Source organism: Phaethon aethereus, assembly GCF_964289735.1.
Source record: "Phaethon aethereus genome assembly, chromosome: 1".
NCBI classification, from domain to species: Eukaryota; Metazoa; Chordata; class Aves; order Phaethontiformes; family Phaethontidae; genus Phaethon; species Phaethon aethereus.
Genome location: NC_138575.1, coordinates 131,798,071 through 131,816,119, shown reverse-complemented (window position 1 = coordinate 131,816,119; position 18,049 = coordinate 131,798,071). Strand labels below are relative to the sequence as shown.

At 46.1% G+C, this 18,049-nt stretch overlaps 1 protein-coding gene across 1 annotated transcript in view; it reads right to left on the bottom strand.

Moving 5' to 3' along the window:
- Positions 1–2,873: 2,873 nt before the first annotated feature.
- PCYT1B (phosphate cytidylyltransferase 1B, choline) overlaps positions 2,874–18,049 on the bottom strand; it is a gene marked incomplete at both ends in the record, with an annotated part of 29,888 nt that continues 14,712 nt past the window's right edge. Inside the window, 5 exons of the mRNA XM_082005230.1 lie at positions 2,874–3,080; positions 8,773–8,961; positions 11,080–11,222; positions 14,473–14,551; positions 15,497–15,648. Coding sequence (XP_081861356.1) covers positions 2,874–3,080; positions 8,773–8,961; positions 11,080–11,222; positions 14,473–14,551; positions 15,497–15,648 — 770 coding nt within the window. The remainder of the gene's footprint in view (positions 3,081–8,772; positions 8,962–11,079; positions 11,223–14,472; positions 14,552–15,496; positions 15,649–18,049) is intronic.

Genomic DNA, 18,049 nt, shown 5'->3' with positions numbered 1-18,049 from the left:
CAAAGGCCAAGGTCAGGAGTTGCACGCTGTGGCTGGTTTGCTGCGGCAGTGCTGCGTTAAATCTGGCACAGCTGCAGACGCCGTCCTGGCACAGACGGCAGCACCACGGCTGCTGCTGCTGGGGACAGTTTTCAGAAGCGGAGCCAGGACAGCTGCAAAAGCACTGCCTTTCTCTTCCACTTAGAAGTAAGCATTAAAATAGCGGCTCCCGCTTCCACTGCACTGGGGCAGAGGGCAAGGGAGGTCTCGGATGTGCTGGTGCCTAATGCTGCGCCTTCCCAGCTGAGTCAGGGTTTCACCACCTTTACCTTGCAGCACCCACTCCTTGGGTGAAGGCAAGGAGACAGGCAATCCCGTCGGAGCGGAGAGCAGCAGCAGCAGTAACTCATGCAGCAGGATTTTGGGCAGGCTGGTGAAGTTGCTCTAGTGGCATTTGTGCGGTCATAAAGCCCTGGGGCGCAAAGGATGGGGGTGGCAAGCACTGTGCTGTCAGTGGGGCTTAAGCTGGGGGTTGTGTTTGTGCATCCAAAGGTGCTATAAAATGAAGGTGAGAGGCAGCAGTATCTGTTGTATGCTGTTTATTTTTCATGTGGAGCTTGGCTGATACAGGACTGAATTAAAGCAACATTCATGAAAAATAAAACCCAACCATGACTCAGAAGTGCAAAATCACCTTCTACATGTCCAGAGACAATGAGGTTTGCTGGAGACAGCACATGGATATTGGTGTCTGTACCAGCAGGGCAAAGGCTTCCGCTTATCGATACCCTAAATGTGAAAGGATGTCTGGTACAGGCTATGGCTTTGTTGCTGGGTAGCCACCTGTGACTCAGAAACAGCTTCTGTTAAGAAGAGGTCACCGGTGAGTTTTTCTCCAGTTCCTGTTTACAAGTCGTGGTGCTGTCTTCCACTCAAGCCACTGAACAAGGGCTGCTGAACAGTAAGTGCTATGAAATTCAAACAAACAAACGGAAGGTGAAAGCCAAGAACAATAAAAACCTGCCCACCCCCATTGCATTTGGACATGGCTCATCATATAAACAGCACCAGTAGAGAGCAGACGGTTCCCGTGGTGGAGGAGTGGTTTGTGACGGGAAGACTTAAAGACTTGCAAAGGATCAGAAAAACTGGCAAGTGCATCCCAGGTATGAAGTTACAGTAACAGGTTGCCTAAGGCTGAGAAAGGTCTTAATTGCATCGTCCCATCGGGCGCACAGCTGGCGGCAGCTGAACTAGCCGTGGCTCTCCCTTGGCACTTCCTCATGAAAGCGGTAGTTCATCCTGTTCCATGCTCACCTCCTTGTGTAGCTCTGTGAAGAAGGAACTAGCTTGACTCCAGAGGACAAAGCACTCAGTCTTGGGGTTGTCAGAGAAGCATTGGGCAAAGTGTTCCCAAAGAAAAACCAGTTACCCCGTGGTGGGGGAGGGATGGAAGCTGTAGGGAATTAACAGAGCAAAATCGCATCGTTGCTTTGCAGCCCTACCACGGTGATGCGGGCTGGATGTTTCCCACGGCTTTTGGAGCTGTGGGGCAGGGACCTTGGGGTCCCCTGTGCTCAGAAGGCCTGCGGGCCTGCAGCCACCCCTCCGGGTACCAGCTGCCGGACCGAGCGGTGGAGCCGGACACCAGGCTGGTCTGGCTCTGCCAAGCTGGAAGGAGATCAGGTGGTGCATCAAGGGGAGAGGAAAGCTCGTGCTACCCTTTTTGTGGCTCTGCTCGGGGCTGTACGGGTGTCGTGGACGGAGAGGGAAAATCCCCATGCCAAGTCCTGTTTAAAGGGTTTCCATTGTTTTCTCCAACTTTTTCCTCCACGTTCGGGCAGAGGAAGGGCCTCGGGACCCCTGCAGGGGCAGGGTGTCTGAGAACACGTCTTGTTCAGAGTTTGAGAAATGCGTTTAACCCGCTGAGTGGCACATGAGGACAGCAGCGCCGCTTGTGCACGTCGACTGGCGATGGGTAGCAGGGAGCAGCAGGGTTTTCTAGGAGGCCATGTCCTGAGGCCTTGTGATCCCACGTGTGCGCTTTACAGTTCAGCAGTAAAAATCACCAACGTCTTCAAACTATCCTGCACCACCACATCGCAGCTAAGCCTGTCTTCATTTATTTTCTTGCCTCCAAAGTGCAAAACCAGGGAGCAAAACGGAAGTTATCAGATAGCTGTTCAGGCACTGGGAACGCGGAGAGCAATTTGATAAAGCAAATATGGCCTGACTTTACGTACGCCCTGTACAGAGGCTTGGTCAACAAGCAGCATTCAATAGCTTGAATATATTAAATGGATTTTTAGCAACTCAGCTGGAGAACTCTCCATTTCACTGGCGTGGTTTGGGGCCTGGGGCAGATTTCATTCAAAAAGAAAAAAGGTAAAATTTTATTTCCTGTTTCTGAATGTATTTGTGGCAGCAATGCCGTTCCTTCACGTGCCAGCAGAGCTTAAGGTTAGCAGGGTCCGGGACGACTGCGTCTTCTCTACCCCCAGGCCGCAGCCTGTGTGCTGGTTCGGGATCGGGAGCCAACCGGCCTCTTCCCGCCAGCCCCGCTCGGGGCAGAGTTCCCCGCTGGCCCGGCCTGGCCGCAGCAGCCATGAGCAGCAAGACGTGGACAGGAACTTGCACAAAGGCATATGTCTTTCCGTCAGCCCCCGGTACCATGTCTGGCAAGCGCTGCTGGCCGGGCCTCCAGGCACCGCAAGGGAGTGGGGATGGGATAAGCTCTTCCTGAGATCTCCCTTGCTGTGCTCCAGTCCATTTTCAACATCTCCCAGAGCACGTTCCCTGCTGTCAGAGGTACCCCGATGTTCCTCATGCTTCTCCCCATCCTGCGGTTGAGTTCATAGCTTGTTCTTCTGTCTCATGGTTAAAAAAATATATCTTTACTTTTCATCCTCGTCTCCCTCGCTCATGCTGCTGAGGGAGGCAGAGGCAGCTTTTGGAGAAGAGGGAGGGGAGGCTTTATTGAAGACCCAGGGTGGAGATGGAGAACGGGATGGAGAGCGGCCTCGCGTAGGACTGCTGTTCGGGCTCTGCCGGGGAGAGAAGGCCTGGAGCATTCGTCCGCTTCGTTCCTGGAACATCTGCTTCTGCAAAAGCAAAGTGAAAAGATGCTCTTTGAGTAACGCTTAGAGGGGAAGGTATGTCTGTGGGCAGGCAGGGGCTGCACTGCCCTGTGCCTCTCACCTGGGAGAGAGCAAGGAGACGGAGGACAGACTTCTGCTCTGAAGCACGGCCTGTACTTAGCCTTTGCCTCTTCTGCTGGCTCGTAATAACCCGTTTTTTACATGACAAGGTTTTTTTTCTTAGGTCGGACACCCCTAGTATGAGAATACTGTGTGTATTGTCTTAAGCCAGCTAGGAGGAACTCCCTTTGGCTGGTTTCGGATGAGCTGGTCACATTCCATCTCAAAAAGTCAGTTTTCTGCCTGAACTCCAAATGCTCCTTGTTCCCTTTTAGTGTGCTGGGATGGACCACCCGTCTCCTGCTGAGCTTCCTGGTTGGCCGAGCCTTTTTTTCCTCCTTCCCTTCCCGAGGGAGAGAGCCTGGTGCCTGCCAAATACTGGCAGCCACTTCCCCATCTACCTGGAGCATGCACTACCCAAACCCTGAAGTTGGGGGGGTGGGAATGTCAGAATTCAGATGTGTTTGTTGAAAAGAGAAACACGTACAGGCTCTGTGTTCTGCTTTGAGCTTTATTGTCATTTTTGCTTTGTAAAGATGAGTGGAGACCTGCCAGAGCAGGTGGGGTGGAGGAGACCACCTTTTCAGTCAAGCATCTGCTACCCTAAGGCAAACGCTGCTACTTGTCAGCGCCTATGTAGCCTTGCAGGCTGTCGGGCTGGGTTACAGGAGATCTAGTGCGTACTGCACGGCTGCTGCAGGTTTCACGTGGAAAATGCCAAATGCGAGGGCCTCGCTGCCCCTCCTGGGGATGGGGAACATGCACTCTCATCCTTGTCTGGAGTACTGGGGGTCGAGTCGCAGGCGATGCTCGGCTGGAACGGAAGAGCCAGCCCCAACAAAGTTAAGTTGCCGCTCAGGTCTAAAATACTTCTGCAGAACGTATTCTGGGTTTGCCTGCTTGGGCAGCTGTAGTCCACAGACCTTCTCAGCTTGAGTTTACATTTTGTTCCTCCTCCCCTTCTGCCTGCAGCAACTCTGCTCTGTGATGACCTTCCTCCCAGCCAAGGGGCCTGTGGCTGCCTGTCTTGCTCTTACTCCCCCCTCTTGGAAACTCAGTATTCCCTGCCAGCAGAGGGGCAAATGCTAGGTTTTCCCATCAGGCTTCTGGTGTTTGCTAAACCTGGAGGTTAACAATCGAGCGCAAATACCAAACTTAACTGCTCCTCTGTGAGCTCCCTCACCCAATTTATATCCTTATCGCATTGGCCTTTAACTCCGTTGCCGAGCCTGGATGTCGCTGCAGTGCAGAATGACAGAACAGCTCCTGCCTGGAGCCACACTTAGCCATGCTCTCATGCAAAGAGACCCGCAGCGTATAACCTGCTCAGGCACTACTGCTAGGTCCAAAATAGTCAAGACTTCCTAAAATCTCAATAGTTAGCAGATGGTGGTTGTTCCTGATAAATGCTGCCAGGAAGCATTTGGGTGGGGGAGGGTTTCTGCTGCTGCTGCTGAGAGCCGTGAGGATGTCACCAGGGCTGGCAAAGCCTCTGAGCCTGCTGAAGTTCAGTGGTAGGAGTGCAAAATTTCTCTTTAGATCACAGAAATTGAGGTTTTGTTGGCTTAACTTAGCCTGTTTCATCCTCTCACTGAAGATAACCCACAACAAAAAAATTGTTTGATATGAAATATCTTTTTCCTGGCCAAGCAAAACACTTTGACTCCCTCCTGCCCCTGGTGCCTTACCAGCCACTTCAGAAAGCTCAGTGACATTGCAATGGCTCATGATGTTGTGGTACTGGTGTTGGGGAAGATCAAAGGTCCCAGCTTGGCTGGTATCCCATGTGGCAGGGGGTACTTGGCTGTACCTTGGGCCAGGGTTGGAAAGGAGAACCCCACCTTCCTGCGAAGGCCCTCAGCCAGGTTGTAGGACACCTGCTGCCTGGTCCCTGCTTCAGCAAAGGGCCTGTTGCTTGAACAAGCTGGTGCATTCACACCTTCAGCGGGGTAAGTGCCTGGCCAGTCTGTACTGCCTCCTGCATCAGTGCTTTAGCCACCAGGTTGCTGGCTAAAACCACAGCTGCCTCCAGAACAACTCTTCCCCTCCAGCTGTGCTCTAGCAGGGTCAGTAAGTCATGCCCTTCACAGGCAAGGTCTTCCTAATGGCGGGGTGATCCTCAGGCTGTTGGGTGCTGAAGAAGTAGAACAAGTGTTAACGGCTCCCTTGAAGTGCAGGAGGGTTAGACAAGGCTGGGTGCGCTCTGGACCCTTACTACAGGTTGGAAAACATTTTCAAAGCCTTGGCTCAAGCAAGTTCAGGTACATCCAACCAGTTTAGGGAGATAACGCTTTGCTTTTGAAGGACTTGCTACTGGGCAAATATATTTTGCCTATTTGAATTTTATTGCCTACGTGTTGATACTCCTTTGCTTTACAAAACAGGTGCCAGTTGGGCGTTACGGAGGACTGCTGCTTTTGAGCTGCTGATTCTTTCAAGGCCGTGCTCAGGTCCAGGCTGCGGACACACAGTGTGGCCTAAACGCCGGCTCTGGGTTCCAGCCACAACCCCGTGATATTCCTCTGAGCCCCTGCAGACGTCTGCTGTGATGCAGCCATTTCCCGGTGTGGTCATCCCCGACTCCCTCTGTGCACTGAGTAGAGGGAAATGGGCCTTTGGAGGGACACCTTATCTCCTCCGAGAAGGAGGTTAGCATGGAAACCCTGCCCCATGAGGCTTGCCTTCTCTCCGCTGACCTGATGTGCAGCTGATCATACGTGTCTGAGAGAAGGTGGAATGAACCCTACTGCTTTCCGCTTCCGTGGAGCGGTGTCTCTGCCATTAGGGCCTCTGTGCCGGGCTGCGTGGTGGCCCTCTCTCAAGCCAGGACAGAAGTTTCATGCCATGTTGTCAGTGTTTCTGACCCTTCTGTGACTCTCCCACAGAAAAAATACCAGGGATTGCACAGGTGGGCAAAATTGCCAATTAATTACAGACATCTTGACGTTTCACAGCTGACATTTTGACCTTTTTTCAGAAACGGATTCTTTTTTGTGGGTTATGTGGCCCTTATGTTTAGAAAATTGATGCTAGCATAAAACATATTACAATAATTATTTGTGAAATAATAATAATAGCATATTAATGGCATGCAAATTACTGATCTAGGAATCTAGCATGCCCGTTACAATTCCTGTACTTTTAATGTGAACATTAAAAGCAACATCTAACTAACAGTGATAAGGCAAATTAACGTTAATAACAGTTTTGACACTAATAGCAAGTTATCATTATTTTAAAAGTCTTTTCTGTTGCAAGGCTCAAACTGATTTTTAAAAAGCCGCAACACCTCTCAGCTCGCTGTCACTGATGCTTTTCCTACAACACTGCAAGGAGATTTCGCTCTTCTTCTTAGCAAAGGTCTCTCTGCACCAGATTTCCTACTCTGTGGTTGGGACATTAACTCAGTAAACAGGAGGCCACCTCCACCCCCAAATACCTTTGCAGAGCAGCTTTTCTCTAATCGAATTTCATAAAATGTTTTATCAGAAAAGGGTTTTTAAAAATGCCATCAGTGTGCAGTGCTGAGTGGGTAGGGACAGGGAATGGGATCAAGGCTTTGAAATTCTTTTCCCCTCTCCGCACAGCCAAACTCCTCTCGCCTCCTGTGGGTTTCATCTGCTCTGTTAGCATTGATTTCATTTATTCAGCACCGATGGCCACAGGACCAGCCCACATGGGGAACACTCGCCAAGCCCTATGGAGAAAACTCAGAGAAGGACCCTTCATGTGGATGCAGGTAAACCTGGGCTTTTCATCAGAAGAGTTTACCCTCTTCCCCTCCCCAAGGAAAATGATACTGTCAATGAACAAATTGCTAAAGCTATTTGTTTATATGGCTGGGACCAGTGTTACTCAGAGAGCATCTGCCTTTGCACGGGACAGATGTAGCTGTAAGGAGATTATAAAGATGCAGCCTCTGTTCTGAAGCCTTCACAGTCTAATTTTAGGCTATTCTCAACCAAGTGGTAATCAACACAGCAAGTCATGGCAGAGAAAAGATAAGTCCAGTAAGAAGCAGGTACTATGTGCTTTGGTGGCATGGAGTTGTGACACAGCTGTGATACGGGCTGCTTAATTCACCAGGGCTCTGTGAATCTTCCTGAGGGTTTATAAACAAAAACTCTGCTGAGATCCTTTCAACAGAAGCTGCTTTTCGTGATGGGAAGTTGTTCGGGTATGAACTAATAAGTGACATGAGAGAATATTACGTGTGTGTTGGCTCTTTAAAAATATTCCAATAGTATCTGCTTCATGTTAGTCCTAAACTGTTTTTTCTGTCTTGCTGCCTCTATTGACATTTTGCCTCAAACTGTAATCCATGAGTAGTTAAAGCCTGCACAAGCTTCTTGCAAAGGGTTTGCTTTCAAGTAAGGAGGGAGCTGCCTGTCTGTCTGCAAGCCATGGTCTGAAAGTGTACTTCTGAAGCATCCTGCTGGTCTGCAGGATTATTTGTCTAGCTCTTCCTCTGCTCCCCTCAGGTCACCCTGAGCTCTCTGCTGCTCTCCACCGTGCCTGCTCACGTTTCCTGAAACCGAGCAAAAGCTTTGCTCAGAGCGTGCGACTAGAGCAGCACGTCCGAGATGATGCCTGTACTGGAGGGGCTTTCACCAGAACACAGCTCTGCAGAGCACTTGCTGGAAAAGGACTGACACCCAACGGGGAGGTCTAAGAAGGTCTGTTCAAACAAATGGTAACTTTTACATTCAAATTAAGCTTTGCTACTAGTTTTGATGGTAGCAAAGGGAAGTAGTACAACAAAGCTTCTCAAGGATTGGCAAGCTATCAGAACTGAAAGATGGGGGCCGGGAACTCCCTTGGGGCTCTGAAGTGTCACGAAATCACCACTCACCTGCTCAAACCGAAGTCACGCACTAAGACCCTGGGGTTTCTCCCTAGAAAGATGCTCTTACAGACTCTCAACTGCCTTTCCAAGGCACCTGGGGACCTGTGGTAAATGGGTGCTGTGGAGCCAGCAACGCACTGAGGAGAGCTTTGAAAGTGTTTCAGTTCCACTTGAGCCTTCCCTGCAGTCAGATGAGCCTGGCCACTCGACATTGGACTTGATGATCTTAAAGGCCTTTCCCAACCTAAATGATTCTATAACATGTAACATCATTTCTTGGAACTTTAAATCGGTAGTTTTTAAAGCTAGAAAATTGTAATCTTCTACTGCTGAGTACAGAGCATGAAGAGAACTATTGAAAAACTTTCTAGTGTCCCTGTTTCCCTCACCAGCTCCAGTGTGTAATTCCTCCCTGATGTCTGTGGTCTCATTTAGTGCTAATGGGGAGAATAGACTGTATTAGCCTGTTTGCTCGTGTGTTGCTGCGTGCCGCTCTACTGAATGCAGTATCACATTCAGCATCGCACCTTCACAAAAGACAGAAATTATCCCAAACCAGCAACAACCAGAAGCAGCAAATTCTCCTGCTGCAGTATTGGCATGCGTTACTGGATTCAGCAAGCGGGTTTAGCATTATCCTACTGTGCTGGCTTTCAAAACAAAGACTGCAGCAAAAGAATCTGCTCTTGATCTGCATTACAGAAGATTAATAAAAACCACTCAGCCTTCCTGGGATGGCAGAATACCTACCCAGGCTCCGTCGGGTCCAAACAGCTCTAAAAAGTTGCCAATAAATTCCCTGGACTTTTCTTCCCATTTCTGAATGAGGTCATGGCTCTTCTCTTCCACCTTGTAAACAAATTCTTTTGATTTTTCCTCCACATTCTTGACTTTTTCTTTCATTTTGTCCACTTGGTTTTGAAAGCGGTATTTCTTCTCCTGTTTTAAAAGTGTGGACAGAGATTAATATATAGGCACTTGGAAATAATTAGCCACTGACAGTTGTGAAGAAAAAAATTGCATTAATGTATCCTAATACATATGGCCTCAGTTAACTATTCCCACATTATTTTTATAAATGCAAATTTAACATTTGTGGAATGAAGTGCAGAAGGTACATATTGAAAAGACTATCTTGTGTGATTACCGTGTTTAATCCACAACATGAATCTTTCCATATTTTCAAACTGAAAGCACTTTCAAAATTATATGAAACTTGTGAAGGATACAAGTGAGAAATTACCAGCTCAAATTTAAGCAAAAGGCAAATCTCCCTGGGTTTCCTAGCAAATTCAGACCACTGCTGACTTGCCAGCCTGGATAATAACTTGGACCAAACTGTCTCTTTGGTCAGATTTCTGCAGAGCAGAAGGAAGCTCTCTTCACCTCTAAGCCTGGCTAATACAGGAGCTTCTGGCTGCAACAGAAAGATGTGCGTAGGCCAGTGGCTTGTGGCCAGCAGACTTGACAGAAAAGAGGGCAAGCTCCTAATTGCCAAGTCACATAGAAAAAGAGAGGGACAGAGAAGATCATGTTAGGGAGCTCTTGTTGGGCCAAGCTTCCAAAATACTTCAGGGTTAAAGGGCTTTTGTCCTGAAATGCTTCAGTGCTCCTCAGACGGTCAGTACACACAGATAACTAACACTGTGCCCTTGAAGGTATAATGGTCTCTGTAGAAGAACAGATCACTGTCGGCTTTTAATTTCCTGTGAACTTCATTTAATGGGCACTTGAATTTACTTTCAAAACAAATACTGTGCTGAGGTGGATTTTATACTAGCTCATGAATTACTAGAAGAACCATCTTTGCAGGCCACAAGGCCAAACAAAATCCTCACGGTCCAAAGAAACTGAATTCACTTTGCACCTAATAGGTGACCAAGTCTTTCTTTAATGGGGAAACCAGCACTTTTCTGTCTTGGTGAAATCGTGGAGTTTTCTTAGTTTTGAAATGCAAACATCCTCTGGTACAAATTAGTATTTCTTCATTTAAATTACTATAAACTAAATAACCAAATGCCAGGAGGGACTTCAGGATACACCAGTGGCTTAAGACTGGGGAAACAACAGTATCTTAACCTCAGAGCCTCTAAAGGATAAATTTGAGAATGCCTCAAGGCATCCAGTTGCCTTAATTTAACGGATATTTGCCGTAGTGATTCTTCTGGGTGGAGTACTTACAAGCAGGATTTTTAGAGATTTTGTAGAAGACTGAAAAAAAAGCAGAGTAAAATAAATATTTATGCCCTGTGATCTGTGATTTCTCTGCCAGACTTCAGAATAAGAAATAAGTAAACAAAACCCTCACAAAATGACACAATTCAGTCTTTCACAAGGGGGTTTTCCAGCTCTAGGGAAGGAGGGGGGAAGTACTCCTGTGACCCAGTCCAATCACAGGAAAGATTTCAGTAGTGTGGGTTATCTTGAGGCCTTAAGGCTTGAAACAGAAATGAAGGGAAGTAAACTTCCATTTCTGTTATGTGTTAAGGTGCAGTTCTACACATGGAAGCTGAATAATTTGAGCTGCTACATTTTTCTGAGCCGTCCTTTCAAATGGAGCTCTTGCCCTGCCTGTGGTGGCTTCTCATCTCTTCAGCATCATTTGTGTATGAGCTGCCTAACAGACTTCCTTGTCTTTTAAAAACCGTTTTAGCCTCCTCTCATAATCTCACTGATGCTCAGCTGTTTCTGTTTTGGTTTGTATCCTGTCACGTTGTAGAGGAAGTTTGGATATCAAAATCCTTGCACTCTGTGCTGCCTTCTCCCCATGGGAATAAGGAAACAAATCGTGTCTTGGGTGGGCAGCTGAGAAGCCTGCGGTGGGGGGGTGGGCTCCTTCCTAGTGTATCATTAAGTCACAGCTCAAGGAGGAAGGGGAGCAGCAGCTTTCCTAATTAATAGGAGCAGTTAAAACTACCCTCAGCTTACCAGTTTCTTTTAAATTAAGTTGTTCCTAGCTATTTTAAAAGCAGCAGGAAGAAGATATCCTTTCTTAACTTTATGTGTGGGGTCCTAGGAGAGAGCGTTTCAGAAGCAAATGCAGGTTGGTGTACTTACATTTATAAAACTAACATTCAGCTCTTTGGCGGTGTATCCTCGTTGGAGGTTGCGCCGGGCATACACATCGTAGTCCCGGACAATCCTTGTGATGATATCCGATGTGGAGATACCTTCGGTTCTCTGCGTTGGTATGAACATTCCTGAGCAAAGTGGGAAAAGAAAGCCCACTGAGAAAGCACGGCAGGACCAGGCACTGCGGCAGGTAGCTGAGGATGAACACAGAAATGCCTGACGAAAGGTAAGAGACTTGCAGTTCTGCCTGTCTTGTTCCTAGTTCTTTCCTGTTGCTCCTGTGGGAGCTTAGGGAAGGCGCTAGGTTGGTGTACTGTTCGTTTTCCCTCAAGCCTTCGGGAAGGCTGAAACTTGCCCTCTTCACAGTGTCAGCTCGTCAACTCGTGGAAGTTACGAGCCTGGCAGGGGCTCCCGAGCCAGGAAGGCTAAACCCCACAGCTGTGGGAATTCACTCAGCAGTTCTTTCCGTAGGCGTAGCCCTTATTTAATGTTAGATAAAGGAGCTGGGGGGTTGGCTTCCACTCCCACTACCGAAAGGCCATTTGCTGCTCTCCTGTGTATTTCCACTCTCCCCTCCACCCCTCTGCTGCACCATCTGACGGTCTTCATTCTGCTGAGTAAAACAGACCAGCCTCTGGCTTTGGCCAAAGCCAGGAAGCGCCTGCAGGTAAAAGCTGTGTTACAGTAACTGGAAAACACCCTGGACGTGCCAGTAGCTTGTAACAGGAAGGTGAAGCGTAACGGTCTTGTGAACAAATGTGGATGTTCTGTGGGGACTGAGGGTGTCAATGCCCATAGCCCCCGTTTCATGTCCCCTTGGCTATGTCGGTGGCTGCATAACCACTCTCCCTGCTCAGAGAGATCAGGCCCTCAGAAAACTGGCATTATTAATACTGCTTGTATTTTCCTCAACACAGCTGAGGTATACATCGCTTTTTAATTGATCCTCATCAAGACAGGATCACTTGAAGTGTTAATGCAAGTCACAAAGGCAGTAATAGCACAGTGCTAGCACACCTTGGTTTAGTAGTTATTTAGGGCTACAAAAAATTACTACTATCACTTATATGTAATTGCAACATCAAGCTGCTGATAAGAGAGAGCTGTGAGATTAGGCTGGAAATGGTTTTGCAAAAAAAGTAGTGCTTTGTCTTAAAAGGGTGCTATAGCTACTGGCAAATTAATCCTCACACGTTCACTTGAAGTAGGCAGGCACTGCCAGCTAATTTTACTGGGTTAGAAAAAGACCTGGAGAAGGAATCAAGAAGCTTAGCAGCCTCTTGTGACTAAATGCTATGTGATATTCTTTCGTTCTGATCTCTAATTAATACTCTGCTAAAAACAGATTATTTTAATCACAAGCAGAGAGGTTTCCCTGATCGTGCTTTACAGGCTTGCAGCAGTCACTCAGGAAACTATTTTTGGAGGCAGTGAAACCCACTTTGAGCCAGAAGCCTTTACAGATAGGAGCCATAAGAATACATTAACAAAATCCAAACCCTACCCTCGCTAAGCCAAAAGGGGAATTGTTTTCAAGTAGATGCACAAACCCATGTATGAGCACATTACCTGATGTCACTGATATTGCTTTCATATGCTTCATGTGTTGGACTGATTCATGTTTTCCAACCTAATTGCTCACAGATGTGCAGAGGTTTAGTCAGTGTAGCACACTGTTACCCAGCTCACTGTTGCCCATATGCTCTCCCACCCACTGAAGGGAGTGGGGAAATGAGAGCCCATGGGAATCTACACAAGGAGATCCACGGTTCCCATCTGCTTCTCTGCTGCCCAAAAACCTGACGCAGGAAAATGGGAGTACTGGAACTAAGGAACATGCACAAATGCATCCACAGCATTGGTCTATATAAAACAAAGCCCCCTAGGAGAAAGGGGAAATTAATTAATATTACTGTTCTGGAGCATTAGAACTGTTACAGCACTAGATCTCAAAACTCTTCAAGTAAGGTAACATTATTCCTAGTTTATACGTAACAAAATTCAGCCATACAAGACTGAAGTCACTTCTCCAGCATCTTGCAGTGATAGACACAGGACAGACCACCAGCCCCATAAGCTGTAAATCCATAATCTATTCTGCCAAGTTTGAACCTCTTGTCAGGACACGTGCACACTGCACCCATGCCCAGCAGCAGCAGTGAAGGATGTGCCAGGTTTGGGCACTCTCCAGCTCAGTCTGGTAATGATGCAGTGACACCAAAGGCTCCTGTCATGTTGTCCTGTGCACTCAGCACCTTAGAGAAGAAAAGCAAAATAGCTGCCTGTCCAGCACATATTCTGTATGTCCCTCCATGACCCATCCTTACCAGAGGTACCCTTGTTCCATTACTTAGTGAAGTAAGCTGGTGCTGGCTCTGAAACTGTAGAACAGCAGTTCCCTAAGGAGAGTTGGGAGTCTGACACCACAGCAAGGTTTGCAAGTGGAAAATGATCAAGAACTGCTGCTATAAAATGCCCATTCTTTCAGCTCAGGTCAATACCTGGTCTACTGCTGTCATTGTATAGCTTGAGAAGGTCACTTTGCACAACAAATTCCCATGAGGCAGATTTGCTCTGGAAGTTTTTTAAGCCTCCAGTATACATGTTTATGTAGACCAGGAAGAGGATGGATTCACCGGTGTTCAAAGCAGCACCTCCAGGGAGCAGAAGAAAGGCACAATCAGTTCCTCCTCCCGCACCGTTCACTGTGTTAGGATAGCTGCTACTGGCAAACAGTGGCTTAATGTTATCTCCTCAGATTTAATTCAGCTTCCTTGAACTGAAGAAATACTAACTCCTGATGACTTCCGCCTGTTCATGTTCAATGGTAGTCAACCAAAGAGCTAAATAGTCATGGCAAATGAATTACTCTGGTTCTACCAGTGTAAACCAGTGTAAAGCCTCTGCCAGTGTAGTGAAAAGAACCCTTGGTGCAATGCAGAAGTGGATCCTAATGACTCCTGAAGGCTGTCTGTGCTTGCCTGTATTCAGGACTGGGCTGTGTCAAGGAGTCCTCAGTTTGCAGTTATCAACAAACCACTGAAGTTGGCTGGGCTGCTGTGGGAACTAAACTCATTTTCATTCATTCAAAGCTTTTAGTCGAGCACCCTAATATTGTTTTAAAAACCCAGATGGGACTCTTTCGTGACAGATCTGAATGGTTTCCTGGGGGTTACGGCAGGAATTCAGCCGAGGACATTCTTCGTGGTTTTACAAAGTGAATCTTTCTGCTAAAGTCAGCAGTACCTACTGTTGGGGCGTAAAAGAATGTTATATTATCTCTACTGCTTCTCTCACAGAAGTTGTGGTCGAAAGGCAGTAAAAGAATTTGAGCTGAGGCTGAAAAGGAAGGTGCTAAAAATGTGAAGTTGCCCTTACCTGCCTCCTTTATGTGTTTGTATACATCATCCGAGCCAGCGGAGGAGTACGGGATGTCATCGTGGGCTACAAAGTCAATCTGCCAGTGAACAGAAGAAGAATCATATGCCACCATCACTGAATTTTGGTTCAGTGGGGGGTCATTGTGGAGGATCATCTCTTTTCTTGACTTCAGCTGACTTGCTTTTGACATTCTCATCCTAAAGCCATCACCTAGAATATTGCACTAGATTTAGGCCTACAGCTGCTGTGTTGTACGATCAATTACGAAAGAACAGAAAGCTTGTCTTCAGAAGCACTGCCATTAACACATCGCTCTGGCTGGCTCTGTGTGATATTCTGTAGAAAACCTAAGACACCCATTCCTGCTTTTATTGCTACTGGAAGAGCTAAGCCAAGTGGCAAAGCGTTGGCTTTCAAAACTACAGAGGCAGGGTTATTGATTCTGCCTCCTTAAGGCTGTGCGTATATACATGTATACCTAGTCCTGTCATGCTGTCCTTTTGTCACCCAGTGATGTGGACACTAAAATATATCGTAGTTAATTATGCTTTTGTTAAGATTTATATATATTGCAAGACAGCCAATAGCATGTAATACATTCTGTCCTGCCTTTTAGAGGACACATGACATTTTTATGTATTTCTGGCCAATTATTGCACCTCTTGACATTAATAAGAAACATGCCTTTAATTCAGGACTTTAGTCACTACATGGTAATTTTCCTGATTCATGATCTCCTTTCCTGAAATTCTTTTCGTATTTGTAAATAATTCTTCAGTGTTCTTTTGCCATTCAAAAATCCCACTACAGAAATCATCTCAATGTATTGAGAAAAAAAGGCAAGACAACTGTAACTTTTTCTGACAAAGATGGAGGCAAGCAATGCCACGTACCTAATTGCAGTGACTGGAATTAACTAAATTAAATAATTTGCTCCAGCTAATAGAATTTCACAGACTTGCAGTTTATTCTCAACTGTCAGCCTACAAAGGGGAAGGGTGCGTTAAGGAGAGAAATGTACCTTATGTTTTTCAAGGAACTCGGGTGTCAGTGTCCAGGGTGCATCTCTGATGACCTCATCCACATAACGACAGTGTCTGAGGGCTTCATATCGCTCAGTTTCATTCATCACAGTGAAGCCTTTGAATTTATGAGTTAAATCATCACTGCAAACTAAAATATGGAAGTATCAACAAAATGGCTCCACGCTCAGTAGAATTAGCATAACCAGCAGTTGACTATTTCCTGGTAATTCCATTAAGCACTTAGTTATTAGCTTAGCTAATTTTGGGGTGCTCCAGGCATCTGAGAGCTCTGCTCAGGGTTGGCAGGTACAACCATAGGCTTCTGAGAGATCCTTCCCCTTCTAGAGCTGCAGCCAGAGCCCAAGTGAGATATTGCAGGACGTCTCAAGCGGTACTATATGCACATTTTGAGGTAACTCAATCCCACCATAAGTGGGTATTTCACGGGCTGTGAAATTTCAGGGCTGATGGACAATGCTTTGAAAACAATCAAAAAGTGCAGTGTCAGCAATGACAGAGTGCTTGCAAATGTCGTGTAACACAAAATGGTCGAGGCAGGAAGACACCACCGGACATCACCTAATCCAACCGCCCTCCTCAGAGCAGGGTCAGCTACACAGGTTGCTCAGGGACATGTCCAGTTGAGTTTCCAGAGATGGAGAACTCTGAGCCTCCTGTTCCCGCTTTTTATTCTTAAGTAAACAACACTCTAAATGATGAATTTGCCAACAAAGTTCTAAATCACAGGGGAACAGTTTCTCACTAAATAAACACTGATGGAAAACAAATCGTGGCAGATTTTATAGGAATCTGTCTCTGAGTTTAGCTTTGAGTTCAGCAGGTTTCATAGAAAGAGAAGTAAGGCTTATGCCATGTTCAAATGGGAAACTGCAGAAGGAAGCTCCACCAAATGGACTGGGAGAAGCCATATGCTCTAGTGGAATGAGCAAGTCCAGAAATCCTGCATCTTTAACTCTGAATGTACCAATACTTTGTCACACTGCTTTTAAAATAAAATGAAGCAACACCCATGTTACCAGAGGACTATAAAAGTTAGGTATTGATATTAAACATTGTGTAAAACATGGTGGTCTGTCCCCACAACTGTAACTCTGTCCAATATTATAGCTACGACAGTCATTTGACACCCCACAAGGAATAATGTGATACCCATTTATAGCTGGATTGACAGTGATTGTCCTTCACCACAGGTCAAACCTGTGCCTTTGGATCTCACTTGTCCGTGACACTAGGACAAATACTAAGTGTACTTGACAAATGGCAAATGCAATGTTATTAGGGCTGCAGGGAAGTGTGAGAGCAGCCCTACAGCTGCTGCTTCTTTCTAATCTGAAAACATCAACCTATCAGGCAAGGCGCTGGCAGTCTTTTTTGAGATCTAAAATGGATGTTCTTGCTGTGATGGTCGTTAAGGACCTTTAAAGTAGGAAAAATGGAGGAAGGCTTAGATAGCCCTGGAGTTCGTGCGAAACTCAAAGCCAGATAATAATATACGTATGAATTTCAGCTAGCAAAATGCTACTCTATCCTATTATGTCATTCTTGATACCTGCTGACAAGAAATTTAATGGAGATCAATGCATTTTCAGTAGAAAGATCCCTTCTGGGATTGTATTTATATTTATTTACAGCCTTTATGTCATCTTAAAGCTATCCTCTCCTGGAAGAAAGGATCTACTAAAATTATTGGAAAAATAGTAATTTTTGCTGTAGAAAGGTTTGATTTCATTTTTTGATTACTGTTTGTTCATGTACAGTGCAAACACAATACCTCTGTATTTCCTTTTGGTTCTGTCATCCTGCTCTAATGACTGATTTGGGAAGGTATAAATATTTATTTTAAAAAAACCTTAGCTCCAAATAATTATCTTCACAATGAGAAATAAAAGGGGTTGGTTGTGGTGCCCACAAAGACACATGACACCAGTGCTTTTGCAGCACAAATTGTATGTGGGTGTGGAAAAGTGCCGATTTTTTAAATATGCTAAGATGCAGTGTCTTACTGCGAAAAGGTGCTGATGAGTGCTGGCTGCAAAGTGAAGCTATGCCATGAATTTTAAAGGAGCCAGGCTTTTGCCCCAGAGCTCCTTCCCTGGTCTGGGAGAGCCCCCACTCCTTTAAAAGCATCAACAGAATCTACATAACTGTCATTTTTTTTAAACCTCACGGTCTTGCACCTCCATTTGCTTCTTCTGCAAGCTATCTATCTGGCTCAACAGGAAAACAAGAGAGTCCTAAATGTTTCCTTTATAACAAAGGGATGTCTCCTTTCCCTCCCAGGAAGCTCCACAGGAATTGGCACAATTCATAAACTTAAGTGTAAAACCAAAGATTGTGTTTATATGGAGATTTTGCTTTTCCTCTATGTTGGGTATTTTTTTCCCCACCTTTTAACTGATTTGGGACAAAGATACAAAATAAAGTATCTTATAAAGTGTCTGAAGGTTGCATTCACATTCACTTTATCATCACTGCTGTAAGCATTTGAGCAGCTGAAGGCTGCTGCGAGATGTTTGTGTGAGGCATAT